At 44.2% G+C, this 16,222-nt stretch overlaps 1 protein-coding gene across 24 annotated transcripts in view; it reads right to left on the minus strand.

Annotated features, from left to right (window-relative positions):
• Positions 1–16,222, minus strand: part of adgrl1a (adhesion G protein-coupled receptor L1a) — a 341,447-nt gene that overhangs the window by 264,078 nt on the left and 61,147 nt on the right. For 2 of the 24 annotated variants that reach the window (XM_052491581.1, XM_052491579.1), the window contains exon 2: positions 15,561–15,679. The exons of 20 other annotated variants lie outside the window; for them this stretch is intronic. In XM_052491581.1, coding sequence (XP_052347541.1) covers positions 15,561–15,605 — 45 coding nt within the window. In that variant the 5' untranslated portion in view covers positions 15,606–15,679. Of the gene's footprint in view, positions 1–15,560; positions 15,680–16,073; positions 16,185–16,222 lie in introns of those variants that run through there. 2 more of the 24 variants (XM_052491582.1, XM_052491585.1) reach the window with 2 other exon arrangements.

The raw sequence follows: 16,222 nt of genomic DNA on the forward strand, positions 1-16,222 counted from the left end.
CACTACATGCTTATTACCCATTCCGTTTGTTTCCCTGTAATTTGTTTGTTTTCCTCGCCTTGCTAATTCCAGCCAGTGGGAAGAGTGCCAGGCTGCCAGCGCAAGCTAGTCCACTGCTGAGGAAGAGGAGGGGTCATACACTCCCCATAAACTCCCATAAAGCCCTGGTGCATGCTGGGAGGATCCCTGGCCCCTCACTTTTCAGTAGAACGGTCACTGCAGAGCAGGGATAGGCTGGGGATATTGTCTAAAGCCTCTAGCTTTAAAATGGCTCAATATCTGGGTTCATTCAGGGTCGTTTGTACTTCCATCCATATCTGCTAACGTGGGGTGAGTGATAGGGCACGTGTGCTCAGGAGTGGGGTGAGTGAGAGGGCACGTGTGCTCAGGAGTGGGGTGAGTGAGAGGGCACGTGTGCTCAGGAGTGAAGGTGAGTAGAGGGCGAATGCTAGGACAGAGACAGGATGTGGGAGTGGACAAGGGAGCATGTTAGTGCACTCAGGGGCAGGTGAGAGTACACAAGCAGGAAGAGGCTAGATGTGCAAACAGGCAAGTGAGTGCAAAGCCATTTTAGTTAGGGTACACTTTGAGTATACAGTGGCATAAGCTAGTGCGAGGTTAGATGATTGTTCATGTTAGTAGACAGATGGTGGAGGAGCAGAAGACGAGGGTATTGAGTGGCAGCCAGGTGAGTGAACGATGCAGCAAATAAATGCCAAGAAGTAAGTGCAGGCTAGAATAGAGGCAATAGGTGCACAACAAGCATACAGTTAGACCAACATAAGATCCTGGGTGTATAAAGGACACAAGGTTAGTGGTTAGTGTACAAAGGGTCAAAGTGACCATCAGTAGAAACAATGCTAGAATAGCCTTGTTAAAAGTCTTATAATCGCCTCAATGCAATTACAGAGTGCCAACCAATTATACACGGGCTTCATATTTTTCTCTGTAAATCCACAGCAGTCAGTAGAGCATGTTCTTACATACCTAGTGGCAGTTCCTTACAGAAACTGTCGGCTTCGAGGTCTTCCCAGAGTTATACCTATGACATGGTTTAGGTGTTGCCCCTGATATTAATGTTACTGTCGGCTACATGGTCATTATAAAGTGGGATTTGGAACTTACTGAACTTACTAATAAGAACTTAGAATTGACTTTGGAATTTTATTATATATAATAACTGTAAATAAGAATTTGTTTTTAACTGACTTGCCTAGTTAAATAAAGGTTAAATCAAATCTAAAATATGAGCTCCTACTGTTGGTAGAGCTTAATCCCCAAACTCATTCTTTTGGAAAGGAACAACAAAGAAAACCCCTGAATGAATGTATGATTTAAAACCAACGCCAGTAGGATACCTTTTGATAAAGGGATCTAGACATGTAATTCTAAGTCCTTAAGCCTTGTGCCGTCTATAGTGAATATATTTCCGTAGAAATAGGTAGAATGTATAATAATGTTTATTCAATTCAAAGCAAGGTATTTCCGTAGTTATCTAATGAAAATGGTGCTGTAACCCAGCAAGGACACTGCATATCATACGGTCAAGGACACTGCATATCATACGGTCAAGGACACTGCATATCATACGGTCAAGGACACTGCATATCATACGGTCTAGGACACTGCATATCATACGGTCAAGGACACTGCATATCATACGGTCAAGGACACTGCATATCATACGGTCTAGGACACTGCATATCATACGGTGAAGGACACTGCATATCATACGGTCAAGGACACTGCATATCATACGGTCTAGGACACTGCATATCATACGGTCAAGGACACTGCATATCATATGGTCAAGGACACTGCATATCATACGGTCAAGGACACTGCATATCATACGGCCAAGGACACTGCATATCATACGGTCAAGGACACTGCATATCATACGGTCAAGGACACTGCATATCATACGGTCAAGGACACTGCATATCATACGGCCAAGGACACTGCATATCATACGGCCAAGGACACTGCATATCATACGGCCAAGGACACTGCATATCATACGGCCAAGGACACTGCATATCATACGGCCAAGGACACTGCATATCATACGGTCAAGGACACTGCATATCATACGGTCAAGGACACTGCATATCATACGGTCAAGGACACTGCATATCATACGGTCAAGGACACTGCATATCATACGGTCAAGGACACTGCATATCATACGGTCAAGGACACTGCATATCATACGGCCAAGGACACTGCATATCATACGGCCAAGGACACTGCATATCATACGGCCAAGGACACTGCATATCATACGGTCAAGGACACTGCATATCATACGGTCAAGGACACTGCATATCATACGGTCAAGGACACTGCATATCATACGGTCAAGGACACTGCATATCATACGGTCAAGGACACTGCATATCATACGGTCAAGGACACTGCATATCATACGGCCAAGGACACTGCATATCATACGGCCAAGGACACTGCATATCATACGGCCAAGGACACTGCATATCATACGGCCAAGGACACTGCATATCATACGGTCAAGGACACTGCATATCATACGGTCAAGGACACTGCATATCATACGGTCTAGGACACTGCATATCATATGGTCAAGGACACTGCATATCATACAGTCTAGGACACTGCATATCGTACGGCCAAGGACACTGCATATCATACGGCCAAGGACACTGCATATCATACGGCCAAGGACACTGCATATCATACGGTCTAGGACACTGCATATCATACGGTCAAGGACACTGCATATCATACGGCCAAGGACACTGCATATCATACGGTCAAGGACACTGCATATCATACGGTCTAGGACACTGCATATCATACGGTCTAGGACACTGCATATCATATGGTCAAGGACACTGCATATCATACGGCCAAGGACACTGCATATCATACGGTCAAGGACACTGCATATCATACGGTCAAGGACACTGCATATCATACGGTCTAGGACACTGCATATCATACGGCCAAGGACACTGCATATCATACGGTCAAGGACACTGCATATCATACGGTCTAGGACACTGCATATCATACGGTCAAGGACACTGCATATCATACGGTCTAGGACACTGCATATCATACGGTCAAGGACACTGCATATCATACGGTCAAGGACACTGCATATCATACGGTCTAGGACACTGCATATCATATGGTCAAGGACACTGCATATCATACGGTCTAGGACACTGCATATCGTACGGCCAAGGACACTGCATATCATACGGCCAAGGACAGCCAATGTGCAAAAGGTACACAGTAGCAAATGTCAGTCAGAACCAGTGAATACTCTCTGCAAACGAGATATGTTCATCACAATGATTATTATGACTTGGGCTGTGACGGTCATGGAATTTTGGTTGACATTTATTGTCCATCCAAATGACCGTAGTCCACCTAATAGCCGTTCGAATTACAAACATGGGAAGAGGGAAAAAAATAAAAATGAATAGATCCGGCGTCCCAATTCAATGGGGGAGGTGGCCGTTGCCCAACTGAAGACTAGTTTGCAGCAGATACAGACTCAACCACACAAATGCCTGGCTGTCCCGTCTTCAGTCAGCTGTTCGTTCTACACAGCTGTTCTATGTATTTTATGAGGGTTATTTTATTTTCATGACTGTCTTCATCCATAACCGTCGGTTACATGGTTATACGGTAATTGAGCCGGACCTAATTATGACAGCAGAATGTCAATGTAGCTACAAACGACAGTTTTTTAAAAAGTTTTCTTTAAATGAAATACCGTATCTATCCGTATATATACCATTTTATCTAGCCCTGTTTTTATTTGGGGTTTCTACATGAACATGGATGAGGAGGATGGAGGAAGGCTCTTTCTTTCATCTATAATGAGCACAAACAAACATCTCCAAACAAATGTTATTGTTTGACTGGCACTGCATCAGGGTAGACAGCTGTCAGGAGGCATCCTTCTCTATCCTCAGTAGAACTCAGTTCATTAGTAAGACCGCTTTACTCAGGGTTCCCTGTTCTAGTTGGAACAAACACTACTCTGACATACTGTACCTGCCGGTACGCAATACAATTTGACTCATCATCCCGCAATACCTGTGTGTGTGTATGTGTGTATATGTGTGTATGTAATGTGTGTGTGTGTATATATGTGTATGTGTGTGTATCTGTGTGTGTATTTATGTGTATGTGTGTGTATCTGTGTGTGTATATATGTGTATATGTAAATGTGTGTGTAAGTGTGTGTGTGTGTGCGTGTGTGTGTGTATGTGTGCTTGGGGAGTGGTTGTATTATATCAGTTCTCTCTCATGCTCTCATTGCTCTGACTCCAATAAAGGGGTAAAAACTGGCCACCCATAACAGATGCAATTACCACTGGCAAAAACACACACACACACACACACACACACACACACACACGCACGCACGCACACACACACACACACACACACACACACACACACACACACACACACACACACACACACACACACACACACACACACACACACACACACACACACACACACACACACACACACACACACACACACACACACACACACACACACACACACACACACACACACACACACACACACACACACACACACACACACACACTGAATTAATCAGGCCTTAGACAAATAGCTGGGTAAATTCGGTGGATAACCAGATCAATACACTCAATTCATTTGAGTTCACAGAGATGTCAAATTGTGCATAGTTCCATAACACACTGATTATACAGCCACCACATGAATTCACCAGATCAATAAAACCAATCATTCAAATAAATCAAGTCACAAGCAAAGCAATGAGCCGATTGTAAGGGGAAACGGCTGAAATGCCCTATTCCAGAGGCATTGTAATGTCCACCATGCACTCTGAGCATCAGCAACAACAAACAATAACATAGTCAAGGAAGAGACAGGGCAGAGTAATTGGTTTTACTGGATGTAAGGCCAGTGTTTAGGAGCAGTTTTGAACAGCTGTGGTCAGTGAGGTCAGAACATGACGTGTGGTCACTGGAATACCATGTTGCTGTGAGGTCATGGTAGGTTTGGTTGTGGTCAGTGAGGTCAGAACATGACGTGTGGTCACTGGAATACCATGTTGCTGTGAGGTCATGGTAGGTTAGGTTGTGGTCAGTGTAGTTGATTTGTGGTCTGATGATCTATGACGTGCGGTTTGAACTGGTAAAGTTGAACTGGTAAAGTTCATAAAGATTGGATTGTGTGGTTATTAAACTACTGTCTGTGTTAAACTATGGTCGCATAACATGTCTTATAAGTGTTATGTTGAAACTATATTCAACACAAACTCACCTGAAAATATTAAGCCTTGAGTTCTGGTCATATTGTATGGACCACAGTCATTGTTTGTGGTAATTGATGACAATAATACAGTATAGGAAAGAAGTAGGTATTGAATATTGATGGAGAGAAGAGGGAAGGAGAGGAGAGGAGAGGAGAGGAGAGGAAAGGGAATAATCAGCTGATTTTTTAAAAGTATTTGTAAGAGGAGGAGACAACAATACTGAATGAGAGGATTTTAAGTTAATATAATTCATCGATAAAATCTATTTAGGAAATAAATTAAAGGAGATTTGGTTTAAATAATGCAAAAACAAAGGGAGAAGAAAGTAAAAGTGCAGTATGTGATGAGGAAAGCTAAGATTTAAGGGAGAACATGAGAACTTATGAAAGCTGAGGGAGAGGAGTCTTCAATATTCCCAGGGAGAAGTTTTAGGAGAGTTATTATAGGGAGAGGACTAGGGAGAGATTTGTAGATATACATTTGACTATTGGATGGTCTTATAGATACTTTAGTATGGCCAGTGTAACAGTATAGCTTCCAGGGAGAGCTACCTGGGAGAACCAGGAACACATCGACAACAGCCAGAAGAGGTTACCCATCTCTCCACAAAAGGAGGGAGAGGAGGGGAACAAGACTCCAAGTCTCAGAGAGAGGAGAGAAACGAGGGAGAGAGAGGAGGACAAGGGAGAGCCAGAGGACAGAGGGAGAGGAGAGAGGGAGAGAGTTGATAGGCCTGAGGGAGCAGGCCACAGGGCTAATCTCAGGTGAGAGAGCGTAGTCCCACTGTAATTATAATGCCGTTTGAATGAATCTACTCTGGATGCGTTCTCTGGATCGCTCAGTCAGACTGCTCTATCAAATCATAGACTTAGTTATATCTAATAACACACTCTCTGAGCCTTAGGTCATTAATATCTCTTTCTGGAAACTATAATTTCACAAAACTCTTTTATTTCGTATTCTTTCTCTCTCTCTCTCTATTTTCTCTAACAGATTGGCATCCCTAAGTCTCTCTCTCTCTCTCATTCTCTCTCTCTCTCATAATTACGTAAAATCTCTCACATTAGTTTGCAATGAGTCACAGATTCCCCCTCGCCATCATCCACCCTCTCTCTGAACACTCAATTTTGCCTCTAATATTGCCTGCTAACCTTTCTTTTAGCTAAATATCAAGTTTAAAAATATATACTTGTGTATTGATTTTAAGAAAGGCAGATTTTATGGTTAGGTCACCCAGCTCTCTCAGTCTTTTCTCTCTCGCTCTCTCTCTCTCTCTCTCTCTCTCTCTCATCTATCATCTGCCTATGTTTTAGTGATTATGATTATTGGTGTTTTGGCTGCTTTAATTTATGAATCTTACCTTGGCCTTCTTACTGCATTCTTCATGAGCTCCTCTCTCCTCCTCCCTCTGTTCCTCTACCTCTCAAGATTTCTCCTTCCTGACTACCCTGTTTCTCCCCTACCTCTCCCTTCTCCTTCCTCTACCTCTGAAAATTCTCCTTCCTCTACCTCTCCCTTTCTCCTTCCTCTAAAAACATTTTATTTTTTACCTCTGGCCCTCTCTCCTACCTCCCTCTGTTCCTCTGCCTCCCTTTCTCCTTCCTCTACCTCTCCCATTCTCCTTCCTCTACCTCTCCCTTTCTCCTTCCTCTACAGTTGGACAGTTCTCCTTCCTCTACCTCCAGTTTCTCCTTCCTCTACCTCTCCCTTTCTCCTTCCTCTATCTACCTTTCTCCTTCCTCTACCTAGAGGGAGAGGGAGAGGAGGAGAGGAAAGATCAGGCCACAGGGCTAATCTCCCTTTCTCCTCCCCTCTAATTATCCCTTTCTCCTTCCTCTACCTCTCCTCTTCTCCTCCTCCTCTACCTCTCTCTCTCTCTCCTCCCTCTGTTCCTCTATCTCACCCTTTCTCCTTCCTCTGTCTCTCCCTTTCTCCTTCTCTCTACCATCTCCCTTTCTCCTTCCTTTAGGTCTCCCTTTCTCCTTATTTATATCTACATTGGCCTTTCTCCTTTCTTCTGAGCTCTCCCTTTCTCCTCCCCTGTTCCTCTACCTCTCCCTCTCTCTCCTCCCTCTGTTCCTCTACCTCTCCCTCTCTCCTCCTCCCTCTGTTCCTCTACCTCTCCCTCTCTCCTCCTCCCTCCCTGTTCCTTCCTCTACCTCTCCCTCCTTCTCCTTCCTCTACCTCTCCCTCTCTCCTCCTCCCTCTGTTCCTCTACCTCTCCCTCTCTCCTCCTCCCTCTGTTCCTCTACCTCTCCCTTTCTCCTTCCTCCCTCCCTTTCTCCTTCCTCTCTCCTCTCCTTTCTCCTTCCTCTACCTCTCCCTTTCTCCTTCCTCTACCTCTCCCTTTCTCCTTCCTCTACCTCTCCCTTTCTCCTTCCTCTACCTCTCTCCTTCCTCTCCTTCCTCTCTCCTCCTCCCTCTGTTCCTCTACCTCTCCCTTTCTCCTTCCTCTACCTCTCCCCTGTTCCTTCCAACTCCCATTTCTACAGACACAGGCAAACAAACAGCTGCCGTTGTGCCCTTGTGGTGTCTCCTCTCTCACAGCTCAAACCCTAGCTGACACACACACACATGTACACACTCTTCAAACACATCTTCTCCAGAGGGAGTGTTGCGGACATAAATAACAGCTCCCCTCACACATGGCAGAGCTGCACAGTCCTCTGTGGACTGACTCATTCTCAGGTGAGCACTGCTGCTGCCCTTACAGAACAGGTAACCACACACACACACAAACACACACACAATCACACACACAATCACACACACAGACACACTCCGGCGCCATGCAGGCTCGCCCCCTGTTGATGCATTTCTCTTTATCTAGCCTGATGCCTCATGGGAGCTGCTGATTGTTCTAAGAAGACAATGAATAACTTCTGCACTAATTCCTCTGCTCTGAGAGGGTCAGTGGGAAGCAAGGAGCAGTGAGCAGCCAGTGAGGAGCAGTGAGCAGCCAGAGGAGCAGCCAGTGAGGAGTCAGGGAGGAGCCAGTGAGGAGCAGTGAGGAGCCAGTGAGGAGTCAGGGAGGAGCCAGGGAGCAGCCAGGGAGGAGCCAGTGAGGAGTCAGGGAGGAGCCAGTGAGGAGTCAGGGAGGAGCCAGGGAGGAGCCAGGGAGGAGCCAGTGAGGAGTCAGGGAGGAGCCAGTGAAGAGTCAGGGAAAGTGAGCAGCCAGGGAGGAGCCAGTGAGGAGTCAGGGAGGAGCCAGTGAGGAGTCAGGGAGGAGCCAGTGGGAGTCCAGTGAGGAGTCAGGGAGGAGACAGTGAGCAGGCAGGGAGCCATGTGAGTGGTCAGGGAGGAACAGGAGCAGCCAGGGAGGAGCCAGTGAGAGTCAGGGAGGAGCCAGTGAGGAGCCAGGGAGGAGCCAGTGAGCAGTCAGGGAGGAGCCAGTCAGGAGCAGTGAGCAGCCAGGGAGGAGTCAGGGAGGAGCCAGTGAGGAGTCCGGGAGGAGCAGTGAGCAGCCAGACAGACAGACAGCAGCCAGGGAGGAGCCAGTGAGGAGCCAGGGAGGAGCCAGACAGACAGAGTGGTCTATTAGGGAGAGGAGGTGACAGTGTGGCAGACAGACGACAGACTGACAAAGAAGAGAGACAAAAGTATCAGTAGAGAGAGAGAGAGAGAGAGAGAGAGAGAGAGAGAGAGAGAGAGAGAGAGAGAGAGAGAGAGAGAGAGAGAGAGAGAGAGAGAGAGAGAGAGAGTCACCAAGTGTGAAAAGGTATACTGAGGAGGAAGAGTTGGAGGAAGCTGGTACTGGACTGTCACTGATAACACACACACACCACGTCTCACACACCACAGCTCTGTTTCAACCAGCCCATCCCAGCAGCTTCATGACCATCACTGCTTCTACTCCAGCCAACACCCTCCGTCAATCTATCAGAAAAGCATAGGAGATGATTGTACAAGCTATTAGGTCAATTGATCCCTGTTTCCTTTCATCTGGCCGGGATCTACTTTTTCAGACAGACAGGTTCAGCAAGGAGCCCATTTAGCCTAACGAGTAGGAAAGCTTAACTTGGATGGTGCTAATGGTTCACCTCTCTGTCTTTCACCCTCTCTGGGAATGTCTCTTCCCTCTCACTGTCTTATGAGGAAATACATGGAGAGACATGGGGAAATGGAGACAAGTGGAAAAAATGTGTTCTGAATCCTCTTCATTATTCTAAAAGGGATAGTTCTGAGGAGTATTTCTGTCTGTAATAAAGCCCTTTCATGGGAAAAATGATTGGCTCTGGATTGAGCTGGGCCAAGTGGGTGGGCCTATGCTCTCCAAGCCCCACCTATGGCGGCACCCCTCCCAGTCATGTGAAATCCATTGATTTGCTATGAACTGTAACTCAGTAAAATCTTTTAAAATGTTGCATGTTACGTTTATATTGTTGTTCAGTATATAAGAGTCATACTTTTTGACTTTAAAGGAGCAATCTGCAGTTGATACATACATTTTGGGGGTAGAAATCCATGATATGTACCCATTGATTATTGAAGAATATAATTTATAAATTCCTCATAAGCTTAGTTCAACTGTCATACCCCATCAGAATCCCCCAAAATATATGCTTGTTTTACTCTGTTTGTAAACAAATTTGTAAACAAATGAAACGTAAACAAACACTATATAAACTCAAAACATGGTTAAAAATACACATGTGCTATGATGGACGGTCAGTCCTTGAATCCAAAGCTCTATTTATGAATTTGGGAGTGGTAACATTTCTCCAACCCCATCCCTCAGCTTTTTACCAAAACAGGGACGGGAATTTGCTTTGTTATTGTTTCAACTGCTGATTGCAGCTTTAAGTAAAGAGCACCTATAGCTCTGGCAGTTCCTTGAATAGAAAACACCTTCCATAACAGCTTTCATCATACTATAATAACATTTATTGCAACCAGCAGGACTAAGATCTTTTCGTATACAGTATCATTATTCTTAAGTGCTGTACTTTCATTGTGTTTCAAAATGGCCACTATGGACCTCCAACTCTTTTTCAAGAAAAGCATCTTACAAATCTAAATATATTTGAACAGTGAAATAATGGAGAGGGAGGTTGGAATAGACTGATGCTGTGCTGAACACTAAGGGCCGAGGCGGGGAGTGCTATGCTGCTGGATATACAACTGCAATTGTTGAGACCCTAGTCTGGCTACATTTTTACTTTTCTTTCCCAGTATGAATGGAATAATCAAGCATGTTGAAAAGGGCAATCAGTCTGCCATTGTGGGCAGCAGGTTGCAGGGTGGTTGTTAGGACTGGTGTGACTTACCAGAGCACCACGCCAATTTGGAGGACACCAATCCACAGACACACACACACACAGACACACACACACACACACACACAGACAGGCACAGCACACACACAGCACGCACGCACACACACACACACACACACACACACACACACACACACAGACACAGACACACACAGACACACACACACACACACACACACACATACACACACACACACACACACACACACACACACATACACACACAGACACACACACACGCACACACACACACACACAGACACACACACACACACACACACACACACACACACACACACACACACACACACACACACACACACACACACACACACACACACACACACACACACACACGCACACACACACACACACACACACACACACACACACACACACACACACACACACACACACACACACAGACACACACACTACTGTAAACCTGGGCAGATCCAAATGAGTTGCTTGGGTGGCTGAGTGGTCCATTGATTGGGCCTCTTTGAATCTTTTCACAGCTGTAAACCAAGCCCCTTCACAGTTGATAGACACAACCCAAATTCGGAGGGCAAACAATCCACTGTGTTGCTACATGGACCCATCAGGCTAATTCTACAGCCCACTCCATGTATGAAAAACAGTCCTCCTGACTGATGCTCTCTGGTCATGTTATAAATGAGGGTGGCTCAAGGATGTGCAGGATAGAGGGATGATGGGGTGAGGTTTAATCCACCCTCCCAGCCCTCGCCCCTGTTCCAGATGTAGGAGGGCCTGTGTGACTCGTAAAGGCAGTGGCACTGGGATGCTGCAGTTACAGGCTGCTACATTCAGAGACACATTCACCCAGCACCACTTCACAACACAAAGGCCCTGACTGAGCTCCAGCCCTGAACAGCCTTGACTGGGACGCCCTGTTCCCGTCGCCTTTGTGCCTCCGCACAACAACCCAGACAATTTCTGCTTGTTGCCCATTGTGTACCTCTCTCTCTCCTCCGCTCACCAACTCTCTCTCTCTTTCTCCCCTTCTTCTGTCCAATCACTCAGAAACATGCATTAACACCTCCACCCTGCAAAGTGTAATCTTGTCAAATACAAAAATAAGAAAAACTAATTACAGATGCAATTTTGAAGAAAAAAAAAAAAAAACATGATAGGGCACAATCAATTACAATAATTACTTTCGGCGACAGCTGTTTTAAAGCGTCCTTGTCTTTCTGTGTTTTTAGGGAGCTGAAACACATACAAAGTTGCCAATCAACTCTGCCTCCGATCCGCCACAATAACTGTCATTAGAATCATAATGGCTTTCCCTGTCAGAAGAAACCTTATCACTCTTCACGGCTGGTAAATAACCAGCCAGCACAAGCTGCCAACAGCAGGTAAACACCCTGACCAGTGGGAGAGAGGATGAGAGAGTAGAGAGGGGGAGAGGGGGGAGACAGTGTGAGAGGGAGAGAGAGAGAAAGCAGAGAGAGAGAGAGAGAAACAGAGAGAAAGAGAGAGAGAGAGAGAGAGAGAGAGAGAGTACTGTTTTGAAGACAGTTGTATGACAGTAATGTAAAGCTGTTAATTTTTGTTGTTTTTCACTTTATATATTCACTTTGATATGTTGTCAGAGAGAGACAGAGAGAGAGACAGAGAGAGACAGAGAGAGACTTGCTTTGAGCAAGAGTTAACAGAGAGAGACATGTTTCCCATGCCAATAAAGCCCTTGAATTGAATTGAAGAGAGAGAGAGAGAGAGGGAGAGGGAGACAGAGGGACAGAGAGGGGAGACAGAAGGACAGGGAGAGAAAGCAGAGAGAGAGGGAGCAGGAGAGAGAGAAAGCAGAGAGAGACAGAAAGAGACAGAGAGAGACAGATAGACAGAGAGAGAAAGAAAGAAACAGACAGAGAGACAGAGAAAAAAGAGAGAAACAGACAAAGACAGAGAGAGACACGGAGAAAGTAGATAGCCAGATTGTATGATAGATAGCCAGACGAGGGAGAAAAAACCCATCCTTGCATAGACACGTGTACGTTATTTAAAAAGGTATAAAGATTACTAGCCAGTGCCTATGCACATCACATGAGAGCAGTTGTACAGCAGCACTGCACAACACACTATGAAAAATGCATGGTGCTACGCAGTCTGTCTGTATCCATCAGTGAACACCTCAACCTAATGCAATGGAATGGACCGGAGCAGGCTGGCTAATCATGAATTCAGGCTACAGACTCAAATTGAAGTTTTTGATTATTTTATGGAATATTACATGTTGTAGTATAACAGTCTGAATTTAAAATGGATTCAATTAAAATGTTGTGTCACTGGCCTACACACAATACCCAATAATGTCAAAGTAGAATTATGTTTTTGAAATTTTTACAAATGAATTACAAATGAAAAGCTAAAAACTCTTGAGTCAATAACTAGTCATCCCCTTTGTTATGGCAAGACTAAATAAGTTCAGGAGTAAAAATGTGCTAAACAAGTTACATAATAAGTTGCATGGACTCACTCTGTGTGCAATAACTGTGTGTTTATTACCTAATCTCTGTACCCCACACATACAATTATCTGTAAGATCCCTCAGTCGAGCAGTGTCACAACTAGAAAATGGCTGCCTAGCCATGGCTATCAACAAACAACTTGATAGAGCTTGAAGAATTTTTAAAGAATGATGTGCAAATAATGTACAATCCAGGTGTGCAAAGCTCGTAGAAACATACCCAGAAAGACTCACAGCTGTAATCACTACTAAAGGGGCTTTTACAAATGTATTGATTTTAGGGGTGTGTATACTTTTGTAAATTAGATATTTCTGTATTTCATTTTCAATGCATTTACAAAAATGTCAAAAACATGTTTTCACTTTGTCATTATGGGGTATTATTGGATGGGTGAGCTTTTTGTTTGTATCCATTTTGAATTCAGTCTGTAACACAACAAAATGTGGAATAAGTCAAGGGGTATGAATAGTTTCTGAAGGCACTGTAAGTGCCATTTTTGTAAATTATGAATAGCAGTTCAATGGACTATACGATGCAGCAGGTGTTCCACAGGGCACTGTGTTGTGTCCTGGGTTGTTTGTGGAGGAATTTGTATCAGCGGTGTATCTCTTGACTTAAGTTTGTATTAACATATCCATTTAGTCAGCCTTATGAGTAGCTTTGGGGGATGAACCAATTGATATGCTGAACAGGGTGGACGTTGCTATGGAGAGGACCGTAGGAGCCACTAGTGTTATTTGTATGAAAAATTGGTGTGTGTGTGTGTGCGTGTGTGCAAGAGCTAGAATATGGATTGAATATAAACATGGCTTTATTTTCATGTAGGTTTGGATGCAAATGATTTCTTCAGTACATGTGAATATTTGACTCTTCACATATTACGTATGGCTTCTATTATGACAACTGCCAAAACGCTATCGAAATTATTTCAGTGATATAAATCCACTTCTGATTACCGCCATATTACAACATGGGGGTATCATTAATACCATGCTAATGCCTGACTATTAATCATACCACTGAAATCCAATAATCATTTTTCTGATGGTGATGTGACACGCAGACAGAGACGCATAAATCCTTCTGTCTTGTCTTCAAGCAGAGAGAATGTTTGGCTTTCAACCATTTCTAGAAGGATGCCAGAGGCTTCTTGAACACACAAAATAACCGATTTAATATGTAAAAGGGTTTTAATTCCAGTGAGCCTGTTATGGGCCTCTTGAAAGAATGGTACAATACCTGCTACTTCTCTGCATATGTGTGGAGTGGACATTAAGATCCAGAAAATGGATCAGTCCAAAACTAACTTTGGCATGTGCTGATGTAGGCAAGAAAAACTGAGTGGCTGTTTCAATTATGTTGTTTGTATTTTGTTATGTTAGTTGCAGGCTTCCATTTCCTCTTTGCCCTTACCCTAAAAAGATCTGTAAACGTATAGGCCTATTCAGTAGCGAATATGTTAATATGGAATATGAAGTGTGTGGTGTATAGGCTGGGCTGCGGTTTAACGAGGTCGGGGATTAATGCTTTAGTCCCACACATTGGGGACGGGCGAGCAGTTCACTTTTGAGCTCTCCTGCGCTCTAATGCGGATTTTCTTGTATAACACGCAATGAGCCCTTAAATGATAAAAGGTGTCTCTCCGTGAGACGACCTGCTACTGTGCTGCTGCTGGAAATGGGGAAATAGATGGAGGGAGGTAGTACATCACACCACTTATGCTGCCTCTGTCTCTTCATCGCATTTTTCTTTCACATACGCTCGTTTTTTCTTCATGGGTGGTTGGGCTCGTATAGGGCGCTCCAAGCCAGGCAATTCGTCCAGGCAAGCTTACCACGACAGTTCATCGCTCACTCATACATTAAATGTATTAAGGAAGCTGGCTCGCTTTTCTTCCCATGTCATCTGCGTACACGTCAAGCCCGTGAATGGCCCAAGTCCTCTTCCATTACCAGTGTCGGACACGGGCAGTCAAATTCAAGCCAAATAGCTGTCGTGGAAGTGATTTTGCGCATAATCATAGATATCAACAGAACGTTGTACAATGTAGTATAGACTAGTTGTATAGACTAGTCCACCGTTTTCAATTTCAGAGAGATTGAGACTAAATAACATTCAGTGTTCTTAACATGAATTAAATTTAACAATGGTCAATTTAATTAGTTATGCATTGCACGTTGCACTTCAGACATTATGTCCAATATAAATGACCTATTAATGTCCGCTTAGTCAAACACGAGTGTACACACAAAATAACCACACGTTTTAATCATGAAGCAACTGCTGTTGACGCATCGTAAACATACTCCACATATGTCCAAGCATAAAATATCAATAAATAAAGCTCGTTACACACCTCTCCACCTCTCTGCCCGTGGTGACAGACAGATTCCACCGTCACATTCAGTGCAGCATCCCGTAGACCCAAATAGACTACATGGGTTATAACATTAAAAACCTTGCTTCGTGTCCTACCTTGATTCCTCCAATCTCCTTCCTTCGTTCCTCAGTATATCTCATTCATTCTTCCTTCCCCCTCTTTTCACTGTCTCCTTCTCGTGTGGTTATCCGTCGTTTGTCATTTCTTGGTCCTTCTTCGCGCGGATGCATAAAGATAAACAATTAATAACCTGCTATCTTCAAAACAACCACTGAGAATGAAACGGGAAAAATCCTGCCGGTTAAAAATGACAAAAACAGTGGCGGCGTATCCCTCATATCATGTTTATGCTCATCGAATTATACTCATATGCGTATCAGAATAAATAGTAATGCGACCTTGCCTCATTTTAAGACAATATTTCGTTTAGGCGCGTAAAGGCGGTCCCAGTTTTCCATAATAAGCAATAACGTCTCTAGCCTAGCACATAAATGTGTGCTGCGCAGTCCGTTTGAAATGGTTGTAGATAAGCCGTTTTCAATTTGCCATTGCAAAACGTATCTCTTTGGAGGTCTTGCTAAATATTTTAGGCTTCAATGGCTAAATACCTTGTGTTGAAGGACCGATGCGGTTCTAATGTCGGTGGTTAAGAAATTCCATTATAGGCTATCCACAATTGTTGACTCTCAATGCAGATATATCAAACCTGGAACCAAAAACAAATATAAAGGTTCCTTTACCGACTCATGCCACGTAG

This window comes from Oncorhynchus keta, chromosome 32 (assembly GCF_023373465.1).
Source record: "Oncorhynchus keta strain PuntledgeMale-10-30-2019 chromosome 32, Oket_V2, whole genome shotgun sequence".
In the NCBI taxonomy this organism is placed as follows: Eukaryota; Metazoa; Chordata; class Actinopteri; order Salmoniformes; family Salmonidae; genus Oncorhynchus; species Oncorhynchus keta.